Source organism: Molossus molossus, unplaced genomic scaffold (genome assembly GCF_014108415.1).
Source record: "Molossus molossus isolate mMolMol1 unplaced genomic scaffold, mMolMol1.p scaffold_m16_p_1, whole genome shotgun sequence".
Classification (NCBI taxonomy): domain Eukaryota; kingdom Metazoa; phylum Chordata; class Mammalia; order Chiroptera; family Molossidae; genus Molossus; species Molossus molossus.
Window position 1 is genome coordinate 27089430 of NW_023425344.1, and position 23028 is coordinate 27112457.

At 44.2% G+C, this 23028-nt stretch overlaps 1 protein-coding gene across 1 annotated transcript in view; it reads left to right on the forward strand.

Annotated features, from left to right (window-relative positions):
* The first annotated feature begins 720 nt into the window (after nucleotides 1-720).
* Nucleotides 721-23028, forward strand: part of PGM2 (phosphoglucomutase 2) — a 31240-nt gene continuing 8932 nt past the window's right edge. Inside the window, exons 1-13 of the mRNA XM_036245095.1 lie at nucleotides 721-1034; nucleotides 3012-3108; nucleotides 6324-6491; nucleotides 10673-10779; nucleotides 13038-13122; nucleotides 14301-14384; nucleotides 14515-14708; nucleotides 17699-17888; nucleotides 19160-19257; nucleotides 20384-20564; nucleotides 20655-20748; nucleotides 21988-22117; nucleotides 22770-22959. Of these exons, the coding sequence (XP_036100988.1) occupies nucleotides 721-1034; nucleotides 3012-3108; nucleotides 6324-6491; nucleotides 10673-10779; nucleotides 13038-13122; nucleotides 14301-14384; nucleotides 14515-14708; nucleotides 17699-17888; nucleotides 19160-19257; nucleotides 20384-20564; nucleotides 20655-20748; nucleotides 21988-22117; nucleotides 22770-22959 (1932 nt within the window). The remainder of the gene's footprint in view (nucleotides 1035-3011; nucleotides 3109-6323; nucleotides 6492-10672; nucleotides 10780-13037; nucleotides 13123-14300; nucleotides 14385-14514; nucleotides 14709-17698; nucleotides 17889-19159; nucleotides 19258-20383; nucleotides 20565-20654; nucleotides 20749-21987; nucleotides 22118-22769; nucleotides 22960-23028) is intronic.

The window sequence follows — 23028 nt, forward strand, 5'->3', positions numbered from 1 at the left end:
GGACTCAAGGAGATCAGTAAGTCTGACGGGATCTTCAGAGAAAGGTGGGTTATTATTCTTCCAGTTATAGAGATCAGAGGAGGAGAAAGGCCAATATTGGAGTGCCGGGATGTCCCCCCCTTGCCCGTCCGGGACCGGGGGACCGAAAGGGCGGAGGGGCAGGGTAATGGCCACGCCATTGGAAGTTGGGGCCCTCCGACTTCGAGTACCTTGCGCTGGACCCTGTAATGGGGGAGGAGGGCTCCCTGCTTTAGCAGCGCCGGCAGGAACATCTCTGGGGTAGGGGGGCGGCAGACCGGAGTCAAAGGAAATAAGATCGGATTGGGATTCGGGAAGAACAGAGGAGGGAAGAGGGGGATGGGGAGCTGTCGGCTCCTGAGATTTGAGTGGGAGCATAGGTGTCGCAGATTTAGGAGGGGCAGGAAGGGCAGAGAGGGAGAGGGGGAGGAAAGAGGTGCCTGGAGGGAGAAAGGGTTTAACCCAGGGGAGAGGGTCATAGGGTCATCCGCTAAATCTTCCCAGACACAGATGTAAGGTTGTTGATCTGGATGGCCCCCAGGTCCGGGACTGAAGACGACGGCCTTGATGGCTTGGATGGTATCTTTGTGGAAGGTTCCGGCTGGGGGCCAACCGACACCAAGGGTTGGCCATTCGGATTCACAGAAAGTCTGCCATTTACGTTTCTTAACTATAAGAGATAAGTTGTGAGCACGGGTAGTTATGTCTGACCAGTGTGACAGCGTCAAAGAACGGCAAAATGAAATCAAAAATATGTCTATCGGTCCGGACCTACGAGCTCGGGTTGAAACTGGCAACAGAGATACAGATCCTGTACTTGACAGCAGAGGGACTCCCAAGCGTCCTTGGTTGTCCAAACACTCCGGGGCGTCCCCCAGAGCCGTGGCCTGCGACCCCTTGACACGTCTGTCGGTCGCAGTCAGGAGGGACAAGGGTCCCTGTCTGACAGCCACCGCCAGTTTCACTCACCAGTCGTGGACGTCCTCCTTCTTCCGACGCCGAGAGAGTGGATCTCGGTGGGACCTCCAAATGCAGTATATCATACAGGGGTTTAAGTTCTCCTTTACTGATTTTTAAATAGGGCATAAACCAATTAATGTCCCCTAGCAACTTTTGGAAATCATTTAGGGTTTTAAGCTTGTCTAATTTTAGCTCTAATTTTTGACATGAAATTAGGGACCCTCGCATTTGAAAACCAAGATATGTATAAGGGTCTGCGAGTTGGACCTTGTCAGGGGCTATTTCCAGGCCTTTGTCTCATAAGGCAACGCGCATCATCTCATAGCATTTCAAAACCTTGCTTCCCTCTTTCCCGGCTATGAGGATATCATCCATGTAATGTATAATGTACATATTTGGCCAATTGTCTCTAACTGATTGTAAGGCTGAGGCCACAAAGGATTGGCATAGGGTAGGGCTATTAGCCATTCCCTGTGGCAGAACACGCCATTGGAATCTTTTCATAGGTGCTTTGAAATTTATAGCTGGTAAGCTGAATGCAAATCGCCTCTGATCATCTGGATGCAGAGGAATCGTGAAAAAACAATCCTTTCTTTTCCTTTGCTTTCCTTCCTGCCGGCCACTCGAACGGCGTCCTTCACTGGATTCCCCGTGCTGGAGCCCCACGTTGGGTGCCCCTTGACCCGTCCCGCAGGTCCTTTGCTTTCCTTCCTGCCGGCCACTCGAACGGCGTCCTTCACTGGATCCCCCGTGCTGGAGCCCCACGTTGGGTGCCCCTTGACCCGTCCCGCAGGTCGAGCAACAAGGACTCTAGAGGGGGAGTGAGGATGAGGAGGGACAAGAGACATGAGAAATGGAGACAAGACAGGGTTCTGATCAAGTCTCATTTATTCAGGGGTAATTCACACAATATATAGGGCAAGAAGCACCTGTTGCCAAGCACCAGGCTTGCCCGAAGCAAATCTAGGAAATACTACAAAGGAACAAAAGGTCAGCAAAGACTGGCTTATTGCGTAAATGCTTACTTAAAGAAATGCAAAATGCAGAGATAAAGAAATGCAGAATGCAGAGATATCTTGCCTTGGGGCAGGCGATTGCAGAGCAGATTATAACAAAATTGACGCCATGCAAAAAGTCTCCCACAAGGTTGACCCATGGTACTGTGCATAATAGTTCATTTTATTCCTGTGTCAATATTCCTTACTTTGTTTATATCACTGTATGAATATACCACAATAGACCTTTGGGTTGTTTCTAGTTTGGGGCTAGTACAAATAATGTTGCTAAAAACATTCTTGCACGTGATTTTTCATGCATCTCCTTTATGGCTTAGTGATCCCCAGGTCATGAAGACTGACTCCTTTCCTCCTTTCTAGAAGTTTCATTTTCCCTTTCACGTTTGGATCTACAATGAACCCGGAATGCATATTCGCATGTGATATGACCAAGAGGCTCAAGTTTTTTTTTCTCTTTTTCTATATGGGTATACACTTGAACCTGTACCATTCCTTGGGGGGAGGGGGAGTCCTGTCCCCTTGCTCCGAAATAATAAGCTGTCCACACAGGTAAAGTTTTGCTTTTGGACTTTCCATTCTGTTCCATCGTCTATCTTCTTCCTCCTACTTTGTTCTCCTTTTACAATAATTTTCTAGGTTATTCTTGACTTTCCCAATTTCTACTTACATTTTAGGGTCCTGAGTTTACCCATCCTTGGATTCCAGCACCTGACCGGTGCCTGGCGCACAGTAGGAACTCAGTGAAGAGCTGTTGTGTAGATGGGGGTGACCTAGGGACCTTTTCAGAGATGGTGGGAAGGACCCAGCACCCTCACCCCCACCCTCTCGTCTACTCCGCCCGCTACCCCTAGAGGCGCGCCGGTGAACTGCACGGGGCGTGCTCACCGCCGAGCTGTCGTCCTGCGGGCCCCGCCCCTCCGCGCCCGGCCCCCGCCCCCGCCCCTCCGCGTCCGGCCCCGCCCCTCCCCGCCCTGCCGGAAAGGCGCGATCGCCACCTCCTGAACTTGGTGGTGGCAGCGTGGGGGCGGCGGCGGCGGCGGCTCCGGGAGGCAGTGGCCCTAGCATGGACGCCCGGCTGGACCAGGAGACAGCCCAGTGGCTGCGGTGGGACAAGGTGAGGAGCGGCGGGGCTGGGAGCCACGGAGGAGGTGGGGGGCCTCTGCCTGCTCCCCGGGCGAACGCCGGTGCCTGCGCTCCCTTCTGCTTCCCCTCCCACGGGAAGACGGCGTGGAGGACGCGGCGGCGGCCAGGCCTCCTTGGGTCTGGCCGGCGTGCGGCACATGAGTTTGTCGGGGGAAGGTTGTCCCGGGCCTAAACCAGCTAGCGGGCGGGCCGGGGCTGCAAGTTCCGGAGTCGAGAAAGCCGGGTTGGCCCGACCCCGCCCGGGCTCCGGCGTCCTGGCTAGTTGGACCGCGCGCGTTCCTGTCACTCTGACCGCCGGCTCGTCCTCTGCAGTCGGGTGTGGACCCTCTACCCACCCAGAATCGTTCCCTCCCGCCTGTTCCTTTGCCCCTGGGAACTTTGCAGACCAGCATTCCCATCCACGTCACCCAGGTGCTTGGTTACACATGGGTCCGCGGGTTCCGCCCGCCTGACTTAAGGCGTCTTTCTCAAGTCTCTGACTTGGCTGAGAAGATGGGAGGGAACCCCTTAGACCCAGCACCCTAGCCCTGTTCACTCCCTTAGATGCTGGAGCAAAGAGTGAATCCAACTCAGACATGCCTCCCTCTCTCCTTTCTAGCTGGAGTCTCCTGCATCCTGCTAGTTCCTTCCTGTGTGCCATTTGTTTTCTTGGAATGTTCTCTGCTCACTTCTGCTGAACTTGTATCTTACGTTGTTACTAATGTTTTGGATCCGAATTTAAATGTAGATTATGTTAGGGAGGCCTTCCCTGGCTCCTGAGGGTAAATTATTTCTCCCTAATACTCTCCCTAAAAAGACTGCTCTTCATTCATAGTTCTTACTGCTATTGGTAAAAAATAAAAATTAAAAATAAACACACACACAACTTGTTAGTAGGTTTATTTGTTTAATGTCTGTCTTCAGGGCTGACTTCAAAGGCATGAGATCCTATGGGAGTTGTACAGGATCCTGCTCCTAGGAGGGCCCACCACTTGCTTAATTACTCTGTTGTCCTGTCTTGAAATTCTTAAAAATTGTTGAACAAGGGGTCCTGTTTTTCATCCTGTCAGCAGGGCCAGGTCTCCCTTCTCCCTCTTTTATCCTTTGGCCTGGGGACATCCTGTTTCTAGATGCTATTGGCAACTCTGGGTGGTTTTCCTTTTCTGGAAAGACAGCCTTGTGGTTCTTTTTTTTTTTTTTTTATCCTCACCCGAGGACATTTTTCGATATTTTGTTCAGATAGAGGGAGAGAGAGAGAGAGAAACATCGACGTGAAAGCGACACATCGAGTGGTTGCCACCCACACGACCCAACCAGGGCTGGGGACAAACTGCAACCAAGGTACGTGCCCTTAGCGGGAACCGAACCCGGGTCTCTCCGGACCGCAGACCGACGCTCTAACCGCTGAGCCAAACCGGCCAGGGCAGCCTTGTGGTTCTTTAGGGAAGGAAACTGTCTCCATTTATGATAACTTAGTAACTTGCAGTGTGTAAAAATCTTTTAGATGGTAACGAATTGTTCCATAAAACTTTCCCTTTGAAGAAATAAACACCTTATTTCCATAAAATGTATCTGTATAGAGAGGTGGTACCTGCCTGGGTAGAGGTGAGGGGATGCTGTCCTTTTTATTTTTTAATTTCTACCACTTCTTCTTTCCTCCCCCAATTTCTACTTTGGTTGGAGACAGGCAGCAAGGGGGAACTTCCTGCTAGCTTACAGCATTGCAGCCCTCAGGGGCTGAACTCCCAAGGGTGGCAGGTCATCCTGCGTTTCCATTGAGCCTCCACCCTCTTCCTGTAGCTCCTGTCAGCTTCAGTCACTCCTACAGCTGATTCTCCGCTCTGCTGCGCTCTCCACTTTGCATTCTTATCTCTCAGGTTGTTCTTTTATGGATTCCAAAGGCCAATTAGGATTTTCCACATCCACACGGAGAATAATCGGATATTGGATGTGGCCTTGCAGTTGCCGTTTCTCATTCGCTCAGCAGATATTGATTGAATCTCTTTTAGGTTCCAGACCTGAGCCCTTCATTGGGGGCACCTGCCGATCTGATTGGTCAGATTGCTATGTGGTCAGTGGTTATTGCTTTTAACAAAAAAGGTGGGCTTTTACTTGGTTCCTCTTGAACCTGGAACAATCTTGAAATGCGGTCTTAATTCCAGAAGGCCAAGGTTTTATTGTAATAACATTTCAGAGTTTAATTATGTGGCCACATCTTGCCTGCATGTTCATCTAAGTGAAAGGATGGCTGCAAACTAGAAATAAAGTACTTACTCTGTTGTTCTTCTGAATTCTTAATTTAAAATGTCTGACATGGTATTAATGTGATTGTCGTTTTTCTCCATTCTTAACACTTTCTGCAACTGCTGTACACACACACACACACACACACACACACACAAAGACACACAAAAACAGGGCAGTGTAAAAGGAGCTGAAATGATCGATGTGAATAATGTCTATTTGAAGCAGTGAATATAATAGAAAAAGCCCCAAATTCATGCTTATTCTGTAGTTTAAGCAAGTCTCTTAATCTCTGAGGTGTCTCCATCTGTAAAATGGGGTTTTTGTTGTTTGTCTGCCTGGTGAAATCATTACAGGATTCAAATTTGACCAGGTATGTGAAATCATTGTACAAGTTATAAAACATTACAAAAAAAAGAAGATTTTGATTTAAATTGTATAATCTTTCACTCTGGGAAAATTTGAAGACATTAGGGAAGAAAATGAACATTTGAAAATGAGCATTTGAACAAGTGCCAGGCAGAGAAAGATGTTTTACATTAATTTAATGAATTTAATGTAAACAACCTCAAAACCATTTTGTAAAGAACTTTCTAGACTGTTCACCCAAATGAACAGAGTTGGTGGGTAGCAGTGTGGCTGAGATTCCATTCTGGGTATTAGACCCCCAAACCTATAAGTTTATTCCATTTTTCCAAAATTGCTTGCCTTGGTAGGATAGAAAATACTTACATTATAAAGGGAAAGACCAAATACTATATATTATTAATCACGATATCAGTCATAATAAAAAATAACTTTATATTTCCAAAGCATTAAAATACTGTAATATAGGAAAATCTATATATATGATATATATATGTTCCATCCCCAGGGTAGAATTATTGTTGGTTTTTTATATTACAGATTCTTCATTCTGTTTTGCACCTGTCTGTATCTGGTGTATATATGTGTGTTTTGCAGAATCCTTTAACTTTGGAGTCAGTGAAACAACTCATTGCAGAAGGCAATAAAGAAGAACTGCAGAAATGCTTCGGGTCGCGCATGGAGTTTGGGACAGCTGGCCTCCGAGCCGCTATGGGAGCAGGGATTGCTCGTATGAACGACTTGACCATCATCCAGACTACACAGGTACCACATTTTTATATGTCTTAGTTCTTCTTAATATACCCCCAGCGTTAAAAGATAAACTGAGGCATATTAAAAATTTTAAGAGTTTGTTTATCTGAGCAAAAATCTATTTGCATTGGGCAATACCAAGCTGGAAATGGTTAGAAGCTCTCCCCTGCCAGGAGCTAGGAGAAAGACTTTTATTGAGAAACAGCAGAAGGAAAGTAGTAGATTGGCTATAGCTCAAGCAGTTACAGTATTTGCTGAAGCCTAGCTTACTATTTGTGGTTGGTTGTCCCTAGGTTTTGATTTCTTAACCTTGAGTCATTTACTAGCTTAGGTTTTGGTTTGCTTAACAGGTTTTGGTTGCTTACTTAGGCTACTAAGGCATTAAAGCCACCTCAGTCTAGTGGCCTTCTTGTTTGGTTAATTTAGCCCCACGCTCTCTTTGTATTTGGCAGGCCTAATTTGTTTTAATTACGGCCAGGTCTTGTGGGTTTGTTTAGGCACAAGGAGTCACACATTTACTCCATAAAGTAAGGCTTGCACAGTTGGCTGAGGCAGTCTCTTGTTTCAGAACTCCTATAGCCATTCATTCATTCATTCATTTAATAGAGATTTATTGAGTGCCTGCTATGTGCCAGACATTGGGAGTAATGACTGAAATGGACTCATGGATCTTTCATTCCAGTGCAAGTTCACCAACTAAGCTGACTCCGCTGGTCTCCTGGTGCTTGCTATGTACAGGTGCAAGCACTGAACAGCTTTTCTGGCTGCCAGAATTACTGAGAGCCACTTCTGCTCAGGTTTAACGTACAGTGTGGGTGGAAGTTATTGCCCAATTCCCTTGCCTGCCTTTGTGAACTTTCCTGTCAGTCTAGACCCAACTTTTAGGAATAGAGATGAAGCCTTTTACAAAACAGAAGAGCTGTTTATGAGGGAAATGAAGGAGAACAGATTTTTCTGTCTCTTTAACTACTTAGACTTGTGAAACATGAAGGTCACTTTAACTCCGGGAAAGAAAAGGCTGGAAAGATGGACTAGGTGATTACATGTCCCTCACATGTACGCCATGAAAGGCAGTTGGACACATAGCAAAACTGTAATAAGGCAAGTTATTAGGGATGTAGGACAAATCACCCAAAACAGTGATTTTAAACAGCTTATTTTGCTCACAGATCTGTAATGTGGGTGAAGCTCAGTGGAGACCGTTACTCTCCGCTACACATGGCATCACCTGGGGCAGGTAGGCACCTGGAAACGTCTGAAAGGTCCCTCACTCACATGTCTGCAGTTACTGCTGGCTCTTGGCTGAGATCTTAGCTGGGGCTGGACCACTACCTGTGGCCTGGGCTTCCTTACAACATGGGACTTGGGATGGCATCTAGAGAGAGTGTGTGTGCCAGGTAGAGGCTGTATTGACTCTCACCTTGAAAGTCACCCAAAATCACTTTCTTCCACCGTATTGTATTTGTTAAAAGGAAGTCAGTAAGGCTGCTCATATTGAAGGAGAGGGTACATGGACACCCACATCTTACTGTAGAACATCAGAGGCACAGGAGAGAAGCATGTGCGATGGGATATATTGGTGTGGCCATCTTTGGAAAATCCAGTTGGTCACACCTCCAGTTAGGCCTCATTGCAGGGGATTCTGTGGGCTTCTCAACGAGCAGAGTCTTTTCTCCTGCGTTCATCTTCATCTAGTTTGTAGGAATGACACAGTCTATCCCCAGGAAGATCTTGCACCTATCTCATAGCTCCTCTTCCCTAGAGGAATTGGTCTCTTCTGGGACTAGGAGCTGTGATAGCCAAGAAGCCTACAACATGAAGATGAGTATATCCCTTAAAGGTCATCTCATACAATCAGCTACCCTTGGGATAATTTCCCCACAGTCCCTTCCACTCTAAAGTGGTCATCCAGCCTGCATCGCGACACTTACAATAGGAGGCAAGGATGTTAAGAGTAAGACAGTGTTATGAGAGTAGCAGGCATTCTACAAATCTTAGGAGTGATTCCAGATCAGAGGGAAAGGATTCCCAGGACACACACCCCAGGCGTCCACCCCCAGCCTTGGGTAGTGTGACCCGGCAGAATGCGCTGGCTTTCACTGTGGCCTCGGCACCCTGCCTGCTGGTCTCTGGCCTGGACTCTCCTATTGGTGCCCTTAAATTCATCTGGCTGGATTTAAGAAGCAGATGTATGTGAGTCGAGAACACCCCAGTGGGAAACAGGATAAAGAGTGGAGGGAGATTTTTGTATTGTTTGCCTCATTCATAGAGGTTATAATTTCCTCTTCGGTTACTTAACTGAGCCACGAGACATCAGTGATGGGGAAATAGCCATTCTGTATTTGGACCGTTGTCATTAAAGAATGGTTTCACGCCCTGGCCGGTTTGGCTCAGCGGTTAGAGCGTCGGCCTGCGGTCCTGAGAGACCCGGGTTCGGTTCCCGCTGGGGGCGCGTACCTCGGTTGCAGTTTGTCCCCGGCCCTGGTCGGTTGTGCGGGTGGCAGCCACTCGATGTGTCCCTTTCACATCGATGTTTCTCTCTCTCTCTGTACCTCTCCCCCCCCTCCACTCTACCTGAACAAAAAATGGAAAAATGTCCTCGGGTGAGGATTAAAAAAAAAAAAAGAATGGTTTCATTATTTTGAGTCAAAATCTGTCTTTCTGTAGCTTTTACATATCGGTCAGTTGGACCTTTTGAAGCCATACAAAGTTTATTTCCTATGACCTAGGGTAATATTTCAATTCCTGCACTGAGTCTTTTCTTAGTCATTCTCTCTGGTCCTCAGCCTCAGCAGGATCCAGTCTTTCCGAACAATTTGGAGATGTGGGGATTTTGGACTAAGACTGGATGCTTTTTGCCCCCTTGAACTTTGGGGCCACAGCACCGGAGTTGACCAGGGATGGGGTGCTGTCACTGTTGTAAACTTTGGAGTGTGAACATCTCATTTCCTTCTGGGAAACCCACAAAACCAATACACACGTGTCCTTATTTCTTTGTGTCACTCAACCTCAGAAGATATGCCCAGTGCAACATTTCTGTCCAGGAAAAACTGAAGACATTCTAAATGGACCCTGCTCTGGCAACAAAGTTGTGAGGTATCCTCCATACCAAAAATGATTTCCTTCAGCCAAAGTGAAATAAGTATTTTGAACCATCATTATGACCCAATCAAACTTTGTTCTCTTTGTGCTGTGATAATATCTGTTTTATCCAATATTCTAAACCTGTTGAATTCAAAGGTCACTGTTTTCTCATCTTCTGTATTTCAGATTGAAGTGATGTTATGGTACCCACTGTGATACAGGAGTTGTGTATTTTATCATTTCTAGGCAGGTGTACTTGCCCAAATTCTGCGTACATTTTATTTGTATAATTGGCTATGTCATGTAATTGGACTGATATGGCCTTCTTAAGACCTCTACCTGCTGAAAAACAGTATCACAAACTGACAGAACATGTTTAGATTCGTCAGTTGTCAAAATCTTATAAACTGTATTGAGTCTCTTTCATCTGCTGCTGGTACAGAGCAGGCAGAAATATCTGAAACACTCCCCTGTCCTCAGGCACTTAGGACTAATGTAAAAGAGAGAGTATAGGCATTAAAGGAAAATAATAAAAATAATGCTTCTAACAGCAATACATAGTGCTTTCTTGGTGTTAGAGTCTCAGCACTTGGCATATTTTACTTCTTCAATCCTTGTAACAGCCTGTTGAGGTAGGTACTATTGTTATTCCTGTTTCACAGAAGAGGAAACTGAGGCACCAAGAGATTAAGGAACTTATTTGCTCATAGATGGCCGAGTGGAGTCCAAACCCACAGACACTGTGTGCTTTTAACCCAGCACTGAACCACCTCTAACCAGACCTGGGGAACAGATCCAGGCTCTGCTACTCGTGTGTCTTGGGCAAGTCACTGAGCTTCTCTGAGCCTTAGTCTTCCCGTTTGTAAAATGGCACTTCTTGGCAAAGTTGATCTGGGGTTAGTTATGTTAGATGTTAAGTGTGCAGTATAGTACCTGATACATATAGATTGACAATAATTAAAGCTTTTGTTTTCTTATTATTTAGTTTGTTTAATTACAGAGAGATTTCTCCCCTCTCTGCTACAAGTAGAGAAAAATTGACCAATTTATCATACACACATGATGTGTTAAAACATCTATACTCTTTTAATCCATGGGGTATTTTTTAGGGGTTTTGCAGATACCTGGAAAGACAATTCAGTGACCTTAAGCAAAGAGGTGTTGTGATCAGCTTTGATGCCCGAGCTCACCCAGCAAGTGGAGGCAGCAGCAGAAGGTATTTAAAGATATGCCGTTTCTTCCTAGTGTATTTGGTGGTTTTATTTTTAATCATCATATCAATAGCTTCCCTTCAAAAAACATTTTGTCAGCTACATTGCTTACCTGCAAAAAATGATGGGTAAATTCTGTTTGTAACTTTTAAGAATTCTGGTTTTATGATTGGATTAAGAAAATTAGATTATTTCAGCAATTTTGAAATTAATGCATGTCTAAATGAAAGAAATTTTTTAGGTGGCAACCTTATTTCTCACTTTCTCCCTTTTATGTAAATTTTTTTCTTCCACTACTCATAAGCCTCATGAGCTCCTTCTCATTCTTGAATGTTCATTTCAAGCTATATTCTTGTAACATTCCCAAACTAAGGAGACTCTTTCTTATGTAGCTGTAGGAAGATGATGATGGTGATGATGATGATGGTGGTAGTGGTGGTGATGGTGATGATGATGATGATGGTGGTGGTAGTGGTGATGGTGGTAATGATGATGATGGTGGTGATAATGGTGGTGGTGATGGTGACAATTGTGGTGATGGTGGTGGTGGTAGTGGTGGTGATGGTTATGGTGATGATGGTGGTGGTGGTGATAGCGATGGTGGTGATAGTGATGATGATGGCAGTAGTGGTGGTGATGGTGATGATGGTGGTGGTGGTGGTGATGGTGATGATGGTGGTGATGATGATGGTGATGGTGGTGGTGGTGGTGGTGGTGGTGGTGGTGGTGGTGGTGGTGATGGTGATGATGATAGGATAACAATCACTTGAGTGCTGACTGTGAGCTAGGCACTTAAGTATTTACTCTTTTAATCCTCCCAACAACCTCTAAGGCATGGTTAACTCCTTAGCCTTTTTACCCTAAGATCATAAAGTGAAAGAAGGAGACACAATTTAAGCATAAAGAGGTTGGCACCTCTAAAGGGCAGCTAGTAAACATCTTACACATTGTGGGTTGTACACTGTCACAAAAACAGCCATAGACAGTACGTAGCTGAATGGGCATGGCAGTGTTCCGATAAAACCCTGTCTTAATCATGTAATGTGACCTTATTTTATTTTTACTTGACTACTCCCTCTATTATGAATTATTTTTATCACTTCAGAGTATAAGTATTAGTAGTTTCTTAGACTGGAAGAGCATACAAATATTTAGTATTAATGAATACTCTATGAACTCTCATGAACTTTACAGTGCTGGATCAGTTCACAGAGTCTGTAGCCTAAGAGAGAAGCATTAATGGGAACAAATGTGCGGCTGTAAGGAAGGGAACATGGCTAGGACCAGGGACTAGATGACATCAATCCCCAGGAACTCAGGATGACCTAAGATTTTTGATCTTCGGTTGCAGGCTCAAAAATGTGATTTTTTTCCAACAAAGCAAGAGCGAAGCTGTAGCTCCTAGGGACAGATGCACATTTACAGGAGCCTGATGTTGTACAGACCAGAATATCAGTTTGTCAATTTTCAGTTCATAAACTTCCTGTTAGAACCAGATCATACGCATGCTTCACTGACCCCAGGGGCAGGTCAGGTCCTCCAGCCAGAGCATGTACAGTGTGTATATGTGGCCAACTCTGCCTGTTTAACTTCTCAGATTCCTTCATTTTAAGTTGACTACCTGTTTCTGGTTGACACACCTTTTAGATATGTTAACATTGTCAATTAAGGTACAGGTATTTCTTGCTCTGGCCTTGGAGCCGCATTATTTTTAAAAAGTAACTGATATTATTAATTCTACTTAAATTTATGGTTCAGGTCCCAGAGTTGGATGGGATGGGATGGAGTGGCGCTCAGGGCTGCTATCACCGACAACACGCATAAGCAGCATCCCTGACCATACCCACTAACTCCCAGTAGAACCTTACCCCTACCCCTCCAGTGCCTACCAAAACTGTCTCCAGACAGTTCAGATGCCCCATGGGGGCAGAATCTCTCGGCAGAGAACCGCTGAGATAGACCAGGTGTTGAAAGACTTGGGTGTAGGCCTGGCTCAGCTGCTAAGTGGCTGTTGGACACCAGACACGTTACCTGGCATTTCTCAGCTTTAGTCCCATTTCTATAAAACGGGGGTAGAATGAGGTGACGCCCAAGGTTCCTCCAGCTGTAATGTTCTGTGCCAAGGGAAATACTTTAGTGTTTTCCTTGATCTGGCTGCTACGCTGGAGCTGAAGAAGTGGCCAGGCCTTCATATCCCTCTTTACTGTCACCCGTGGTCCTGACAGCTCGGCTCTCCTTTCTCCCCGTCACACTGCCTTTCCAGATTTGCCCGCCTTGCTGCAACCACCTTTATCACTCAGGGGATTCCTGTGTACCTGTTTTCTGATATAACCCCGACCCCTCTGGTGGTAAGTAACTGGTAATTTGTAATTTCCCGTCCCAGGGTTGGGGGTGGGACATGGCTGAATTTAGAGGCGTTAGTGCTGTTGGGAATCAAGTATTCGAAGGACAGAAGAGCTCCGGGTGTTTGCGGGGCACCCTTTCTTCTCTCCAGGACGTTTCTCCCACGCCTTAGTGATTCTTCCCTGGTATTCAACTTCTGATTCATCAGAATTTATGTTTTTTAAGTGCCATTTTCATTCGCTTGCATTCAAAGGATATTTTAGCTAGTTAGCAAAATGTCTTTTGTGTGTTTTTTCCTTTGATTTGTAGTTCTTTTCCCTAGCGATCACAATTAGAAAAATTCTCATGTCTAAATCTGAATTCCCCTCCAACCAAGTCTTTCCAGGAATATTTTTGACAAGTTGGTGCGCCAGCTTTTTATGTAAATGTACATTCTAAATATTACTCGTGGCCAGTACAGAAAGTGTGCTTGGCATGTGTAAGTTTTTTTTTTTTTTTTTAATCAAATACTTAGTATTTCTCTTTGCTCTAGGACACATAGGGGATGTGAAATAACTCCGAAGGGGACAAATAGCCACAGCGATGCTTCGTGGGAGGGCGGCGGGGATAGATGGAGAGACTCTCGGGCTGCGTGTGTGTGGTAAATCCCATGTGCAGCCGCAGAGGGGACAAGCCTACCCTTCTCCCCATTTCGAGAAGTAGTCTCATGAAGAGGGGAGCTAAGTAGAAGTATAGGGGAGGGATTCTATTCTGTATGGAAAGATAGATGAGCAAGACATAGTTTCCGTAAAAGTAGGTAGGGGGAAAGAAGAGAAGAGACAGCAGTTGGAGGCGATAAACTGAATCTATAAGCTTCTGCCTCAAGAAGGAGGCTTAAAAGAATGTGCAGCGGGAGATTAGACCGTCTTACGGTTTGGCGAGTTTTCTGGCCCTACCAAGTAGAAGACAGTGAGAAGGCACCTAGGAAATCTTTCTCATTCGGTACCTGTCCCAGAATTTTGAGCAGTGAGTTAGTTCTAAGGGTAATAAGTGTGTACTGCTCGGGTGCAGCACAACGATATTGAGTTACTATGGTTATATGTTATGTTTTTTAAAAGAGAACAAATGGGTGCAAACAACATACGAGAGATGTTTTAACCATACCTAATGTGCTTGTTTAAAACTTCGTTTCCCATTGTCACAGCCCTACACAGTGTCGCATTTGAAACTTTGTGCTGGGATCATGGTAACTGCCTCCCACAATCCGAAGCAAGATAATGGTTATAAGGTACTTTTATTTTCCTCTTTACGTATATGTCCTTCTATATGAACCCTAAACCTTAACAGTTTGGGAACACAGGGAATGGATGCGTTCCCATTAACCCTCAACTGTCTGGATATGTCCCTGCACTCTGCAGGTCTATTGGGATAACGGAGCTCAGATCACCCCTCCTCATGACAAAGGGATTTCTCAGGCTATCGAAGACAATCTAGAGCCGTGGCCTCAAGCTTGGGATGATTCTGTAATCAATGGCAGTCCGCTTCTGCATGACCCGAGTGCCTCCGTCACCAAGGACTACTATGAAGACCTTAAAAAATACTGCTTTCACAGGTAAATGGATTGCAAACTCACCTCAGGGGATTTCGGTTCATGTGATTTAGCCAGATTCTACCTGTTTTCACTTGAACTGGTACGTATACCGGAGCTGCATCTGATTTCACAGGCTATAGATCGGGGATTGGTAACTTTTCTTAAAAAGACAGATAATGCGTTTTTTTGGCTTTGAGAGCTGTATAGACTATGTGGCAACTACCCAACTCTGCTGTCATAGGAAAGCAGCCATACATGATGTGTAAATGAATGAGTGCAAACATAGCTGTGTTAAAAAAAAACTTATTTACAAAAGCAGGTGGCTGGCCCATAGGTCACAATTTGCTGACCTCTGTTCTAGACTCATATATATGTATGTGAGTGTGTATGTGTGTGTGTGCATAGGTGTGTGTACGTATATAAAAAACTTGCTGAAAGGTGATGAATTGGAAACCCTGACTTTTTTTTTTTTTTTTTTTATCCTCACCCGAGGACATTTTTCCATTTTTTGTACAGATAAGAGTGGGAGGGAGAGAGGGGAAGAGAGAGAGAGAGGGAAACATCGATGTGAAGGGACACATCGAGTGGCTGCCACCCGCATGACCAACCAGGGCCAGGGACAAACTGCAACCGAGGTACGTGCCCTTAGCGGGAACCGAACCCGGGTCTCTCCGGACCGCAGGCCGACGCTCTAATCGCTGAGCCAAACCGGCCAGGGCGGAAACACTGACTTTTAAAATCTCTCCAGAAGTTTTCTGTGCCTATGCAAGCAACTACATGTGTACTATGTTTCAAAACCATCAATGCACTGTGTGTGTCGTTCCTTCTCTGCCTTTTCTCTCCCAGTTCATTCGTCACCGATTCCTTCTCCTGTTAGCGCCTGTGAGTCCTGACACTTGTTTCTGTCATGTCTGCTCTGCCCGTTTATCTAACCCAGTAACACAGACTAGTCATTACCACGAAATAACAAGCAGACGAGCTGAGTCACAGTGTTGTCCTTCTATGTAGTGTGCTGTGGGCCCCACCACTGCAGATTGTCCCCCTGGCCAGAAAGCGCTAATGATAAAGGAGTGAAATTTCTAGGTTGTCTCCATTTCTGTATTTATCTGACCCCTGGGGAGCGAAGCTCCTGTGTCGTGTGTGGAACCCCAGTCCCATCTGAGGGAAAAGCCTCGCTGCTGGGTGCTGCCACGTGCAAATGTCTTCTGGACTTGCCAGGTCATCTGATTTTTTTCTTCCTAAAAGGAACTGGAAACCTAGGTTTTGCTTGTGGAATCTTCTTATTTTTAAATGTTGGGAGCAAATAAAACACTTTTTCAAGCCTTCCTTCTGTCCCTCTGATTCAACTTCACGAAGACTAAGGGTTTCCACCCTCCAGTGGTTGAGCACCGTCCTGTGCACTGAAAGGTTGCCAGTTGGATTCCCAGTCAAGGCATATACCTAGGTTGAGGGTTCAGTCTCCAGTCAGGGCACATATGGAAGGCACCAATCAATGTTTCTCTCCCACATCGATGTTTCTCTCCCGCTCTCTCTCTCTCCTGGCTTCCTCTTTCCCTGTAAGCATATCCTTGGGTGAGGATAAAAAAATAAAAAATATGAAAGACTGAGGATTTCCTGTTTTGGGCTTCTCCAAGGAGCTCTTGAACAATTACTGGAGTACATGTGTATATGTGTGTGTGGATGTTTATGTGTGTGTGTGTCTGAGTCTAAGGATACACATTTCCATGGGTATCCTCAAGTACGTTTCTGGCATCAGAATTGCATATGCATTTACTAAGTTGATAGTGGTTTATAAATTGCTCTCCAAACATATTATTACACTAGTTGACACTCCCATCAATAGTGAGTATTATCAGATTGCTTGTGTTTCCTAATTTGCTAGATGAAAATAGTATCTCACTTTATTTGCATTCTTATAAATAAGCTACTTTTTCATATTTATTTAACCTATGTTTTTCTGTGTATTTGTTCATCTTTTGCATTTGTGAAATCTCTGCTTACATAGAAAACTAGACTTCATTATTTTCAAATATTATTTTCCTTTCCATTGTTACCTTTAGACTTTCTCATTGAATCTATTTACTGAACTTTGTAAAAATTTGATGTTTATCAGTTTTTTAATTTATGAGTTCTGGGTTTTGTGTCATACTTAAGAACACTTTCTTTACACCATGATTATTTTTAAAAATCTCCCCGTTTTTTTGTACTTGCTTATATACATTTTATAATGTCTAAATCCTTTGAGTCATTGGTGATTTTTAATTTTGTATGAGATGTGAAGTAGGAAGGCAAATTGTTTTTTTTCCTAAAAGGTTTGCAGTTGGGCCCAGCCAGTGTGGCTCAGTTATTTGGTTGAGCATCATCCCATGCACTGAGAGGTCACTGGTTCAATTCCTGGTCAGGACACATGTCTGGTGTTGGGCTTGATCCCCAGTAGGGGGCATGCAGGAGGCAGCCGATCAGTGTTTCTCTCTCAATTTTTCTCTATCTCTCCCCTTCTCCCTTACTCTCTCTGAAATGAATTAAAATTTTTAAAAAGGTTTGCAGTTGTACCAACATATTAAATTGAAGAATCTATCCTTCTTTGACCAATCAGAAATATTGCTTTCATCAAACAATTGCTAATACTAATTAAGTGTTTATTACATGTCAAATAATTGCTGTAGGCTGGAGCCTGAGCCCAGGGCTCTTTCTTTTAACCCACTGTCGGTGTGAATGTTGTATCATGAAACAAACTCTGACAGTAATCAGACTTGCTGAAAATAACTACAGAGTAAAATTTAAAACTTAAATATTTTGGGAGAAGGGTATTATATTTGGGAGAGAGTGGGTAAGTTCCGTTTTATTTATTTTTTCATGGAATTAGAAAGATCCTTGGTTGTCTTATACATTTGTATTACATTGATGTCTTGCATTTGTAGGGATCTGGTTCTTTGATGTTTTTCAAACCTTCTAGTTTTGAAAGTCATGCTTGTGTATTTTATCCTTTCCTGTGATGTGTCTGATTCCAGGAGTGTGAACAGGGAGTCCAAGGTGAAGTTTGTCCACACCTCTGTCCATGGCGTGGGGCATACCTTTGTGCAGTCGGCTTTCAGGGCGTTTGACCTTGTCCCTCCTGAGGCTGTTCCCGAACAGAAAGACCCAGATCCTGCGTTCCCGACAGTGAAATACCCGAATCCCGAAGAGGGTAAAGGTGTCTTGGTAACCTACTCTTTTTAATTATAAAATTTACCTCTCATATTCATAACTATGACTATCAAGTAAAATATGTTTTTATGGGCTTTCATTGCACTAAACAAAAATAATCTCATCATTGGAAATATTTATATTTATTAATCAACCATCCATTTCTTTTTTTTTTTTAACATATTTATTTTTATTTTTTGTATGTGCCCCTAGAGGGAACCGAACCCGGGACTCTGGTCCACAGACCGACACTCCAACCACTGAACCAAACCGGCCAGGGCTCAACTGTCCATTTCTTTTTTTTTTTTTTTTTAGTTTTTTTTTTTATCCTCACCTGAGGACATTTTTGGATATTTTGTTCAGATAGAGTGGGAGGGAGAGAGAGAGAGAGAGAAACATCGATGTGAAAGGGACACATCGAATAGTTGCCACCCGCACAACCCAACCAGGGCCGGGGACAAACTGCAACTGAGGTACATGCCCTTAGCGGGAACCGAACCCGGGTCTCTCGGGACCACAGGCCGACGCTCTAACTGCTGAGCCAAACCGGCCAGGGCTCAACTGTCCATTTCTTAAGGAAACTTTCAAATTAGATGTTTTAGCATCAGGATATGAGAGCTGAAATCTAAATGTTCTAACTTTAACTTAATTAAATTTACATTTAAGTCACTGTGCTTCCTTAATGCCAAAAAGAAACTAATAGAATGGAAGTTTATCCCATGATTTTTATTCCTTAATTGTCATTTTTCTGACATGAAGAGGTGCTATATAAATTAAGGTTCCTTCAGCCTTTTTGGTTTTTTTCCTTTATTGATGTGAGAGAGAAACATCGACAAGAGAGAACATTGATTGGCCACCATCTGCATGCCCTCGACTGGGTATGTGCCGTGACCAGGAATCAAACCGGTGACTTCTTGGTGAATGGGTCGACTCTCAACCACTGAGCCACACCGGCCAGGCTCCTTCAGCCTTTTTAAAGGATAGGGTAACGATGATATTCAGAGAGTCCGTTTATTTTGGTTGGAGCCTGGAAGCACCAGTCCGAGCGCACACACACTCTCAGATGTGGGGTGAATCCCAGGGGCAGGCTCAGGTCGTGGCTGTTGCTCTCATTATCCGACCTGGCTTAGGAGGGAATACCTGGCCAGCCACGACCAGCTCCAAAAATAAAGTTCAGCCTTAGTTTGGGGGAAATTCTCTTTGAATTCTTAACTGAACGTTTCTAAAGACCGCAGTATGCTTGACTCTTGGTTGAAGTATTCTTTTCTCTGTCTGCTCTTTTTCAGACTTTGTCTTTTGCTTTGGCTGACAAAATCAAGGCCAAGGTCATTTTAGCCAATGACCCGGATGCTGATAGACTTGCTGTGGCAGAAAAGCAAGACAGGTAAAAATTAATTGTGATTACCTACATTATGGAAAATATAAAGAGTGACATCTTGGGCAGTAACATGTTTCTGGAGAGACTGGACCTGTTTGGAAAGATTTCCCATTTACTTTGCAAATGATCGTCTCACTGAATTTCTGTTGAGCCTCCAGCATAGAGCAAGGTGCTGATTACCGGGCCACACCGTCACTCTGCGGGTATAATGCAGGGTAACCCGCCCAATATGAACCTGGAATCGAAATTACTCTCTGTTATCTTCCCTAACTTTATCATTGGTTTTATTGTAATTAATGACTCAGTGCTGATGAGGGCAAAATACTTTGCTTAGTGCTGGTTTTACAGTTCTGTATTTGCCAGTGAGTTTAGTAAGGAGCTGACCTTCAAGGAAGTGTTGAACTTAGGTTGAGCAGGTTGAAAGGAACACCTGCGGAGTCCTGACAGTGTCTAGGGCAGGTTGGACTGTGGGGTTTGTAGAGCGGAGTCGGGGGGCGGGCGTTGAAAGTCGGGGTTCAAGCAGTTTAGGGTGTCAAAGAGCATATGTGATGTGTAGGGGATAGTGGGGTGCTACCAAAAGGTTACGGTTTTAGATTAGGATAGAAAAGGTTCAATTCTATATCAGTTTTTAGAACCTTAAGCTAAGGTAATACGTGCTGAAATGTGAGGTGACCTCCTACCCACACAGAGGAAGATAAATCGCACGGTGTTTCTGGCCTCCTCAACATTTCAGCACCGAGCTCAGTCTCAGGAATGCTGAGCTGTTGCCCTCAGGATGCAACAAGCCTGACCTACAATTAAGATGTGCACACTATTATGCTTGGGGGGAGCTTATCAGCATATTTCTGTTATGTTTAAAAACAGCCTTTGCTGAAGACCAAGAGAAAAAGAATTATGTCATCACCGACAGACTTGTATATGCTCTTCAGAGTTTGGCTATTTGTCTAGGCAAACTGGCTGAGATGTGGTCACTGCTCAACTGTTTGTGAAGTGGCAGTCACCGTTCTGGCCAGTTATTTAAACAAGAACAAGGACAGTCTTCCAGAAACTACTCTGAGCCTGGCTTGACTTCACTGTCCCATCTCAGTGTCTCTGAAGATCACAGCAGTGCGTGGGTTGTTTTTTCTTTCAGTGGTGAATGGAGAGTGTTTTCAGGCAATGAGTTGGGGGCCCTTTTGGGCTGGTGGCTGTTTACTTCTTGGAAAGAAAAGAACCAAGATCCCAGCGCCCTCAAAGACATATACATGTTGTCCAGCACTGTCTCCTCCAAAATCTTGCGGGCCATTGCCTTAAAGGAGGGTTTCCACTTTGAGGTAAGGTGTTTGGGAGACATGGTCTTTCCCCTTTCTTTTGCTCTGTTGACGGTCTAAGGTATGTCTTTCTCTTTTGGATTGTCCCTTTAGGAAACATTAACTGGCTTTAAGTGGATGGGAAACCGAGCCAAACAGCTAATAGACCAGGGGAAAAATGTCTTATTTGCATTTGAAGAAGCTATCGGTAAGAGGTGGTAGGATGATAATAGATCGCTGATATGTAGAATGCAGGTACATGGGGAAAGGTGTGCATCTGGACGTGGGTTCCGTAAATTAACGCGAAACAGGAGCATGCAGTGTGCTTTGCTTCTGTGGTGTTTGAGGAGCGTTGGGCTGTCCTACGCCTAAGTTGGCCTTTCAGATTTCTTTCGGCTAAAAAGAATATCTCGCAGTAACCAAGTTATTCACGTGAGAAAGTGAATCCTTCTTCCAGATGACTGGAAACATTGATGTTCCGCACGTGGCTGCTGGTAGCTTAAGAATCCACATATCTGGGGAGCCGTGATGTTCCCTCAATGTGGCGTGGATAGCCAGGTCTGATTAGTTCGCGCCTCCTCCCAAAGTGCTCTGGGGTCTGTCCAGAGGGAAGGAGGAGAAGGCACGGTTGTGGAGCCTTCGTCAAAGTGATGGTCTCCTGGAAGGACGACCCCAAGCCCAGCAGAATAACAGAAAACACTCATCATAAACTGTCGATCGAAATGAGCAGAAAGGAGAGTGAGCTAGAAACCTGACATTCAGATGTTTGTGGGGATATTTTAGCTATTCCTTCAGTAAAAGCTATGGCACATTGTACTTTAATATGTATTCTTCTGATTATTCATCTGGATATTTCCTGCAGCACAGATCAGATTTTACTGATTAATCAAATGAAGTGGAATTGCTCAGCTTCGACCCTTTGTTGTGAAAACTGGCAGCTTTTTAGTAAAACATTTTACATTGCTTTATCAGATATTTATTGCATATCAGTTACACAGTGATTCCAAAAGCAATGGACACTGACCTCAGCCTGCAGCAGCTTCTAAGGATCTAGTTAAATAACCACACAGAAGAGGCTAGGCTGGATGTCAGGGTGAATAATGTACATCCCAAGAACTAGAACATTCAGAGAAGACAGAGTCAACCTTGAATAGAACAATTAGAAACAATTCCGTGGGAGCTGGAGGAATTTGGGCTGGACCTAGGAAATGAGCACTATCTGTCGAGGAGGAAGACTCATTACAGGTTTACTCAGCAAATACTTTTTGAAGGCCTGCTACATGGTAGGCCCTGGGCTAGATTCTTAAATATAATGGTAAGTGAGAAGCGTCCACGTACTCATACTGTGCAAACCCTCATGCGGTAGGTGTGGTGCACATAGATATGTGCACGCACCGTGTTAAAGGAACCCACCCTAAGTGTGCGTGTCTGACACGTGTCTCTGCAGGATATATGTGCTGCCCTTTTGTTCTGGACAAAGATGGAGTCAGTGCGGCTGTCATCAGTGCAGAGATGGCTAGCTTTCTAGCAACTAAAAATTTGTCTTTGTCTCAGCAGCTGAAGGCCATCTATGTTGAGTAAGTTTCTATTGCATCTGTTTAATTGAAGTAATATGTTTTTATTAGTTACAGGTGTACAATGTAATGATTTGATATATGTATCACCATACGGGGTGATATTTTAAATGCAATATGTTCTTGTGTATGAGATACTAATATTCTTTCTAATGCTCTTTAGTTGTGAATTCTATTTCTTATGAAAATGAAACAAGAGATTATCTTTTCCTTTTGATACATAACCACGTAATAGTAATTACCATGTGTGATGGCATTAGTCTTGACTAAATGAGAATGTGATGCAGAATGTGATTTTAAGTGTCTGATGCCAAAAAACATTAAATGTATTCATGAAACATCTAGTTAGTCTGTTTTAGCCATTCCTCCGCTCTGCCTTTGTAGTGCAAAAGCAGCCAGCCACAATACATAATGTAATGGGTGTGGTGTGGCTGCGCTAGTAAAACTTTTACTTACAAATATACGCTGAAGGCAAGGTAGCAGTTTGGTGGTCCCTGGGGTAAATCATTGTACCCCTTTTTTATTGCTAAATTATTCCTTTGAAGCTAGTCCTGGTCATTTGTTTCATTAAATATTTTAGAATATACTAGTTGATGTTCTATATACACGATGCAGAATTATTTGCTCCGCATTTTGCATGTGTTTGTTTTGATAGGTATGGCTACCATATTACCAAAGCTTCATATTTTATCTGCCATGATCAAGACACCATTAAAAAATTATTTGAAAACCTGAGAAACTACGATGGGAAGAATAATTATCCAAAAACTTGCGGTAGATTTGAAATTTCTGGCATTAGGGACCTTACCACTGGCTATGATGACAGCCAACCTGATAAAAAAGCAGTAAGTAGTGTCTGCCTTCATCAAACACTCCTCTCTTTACTGTCTATTATACTTTGAAAAGCTTAACAC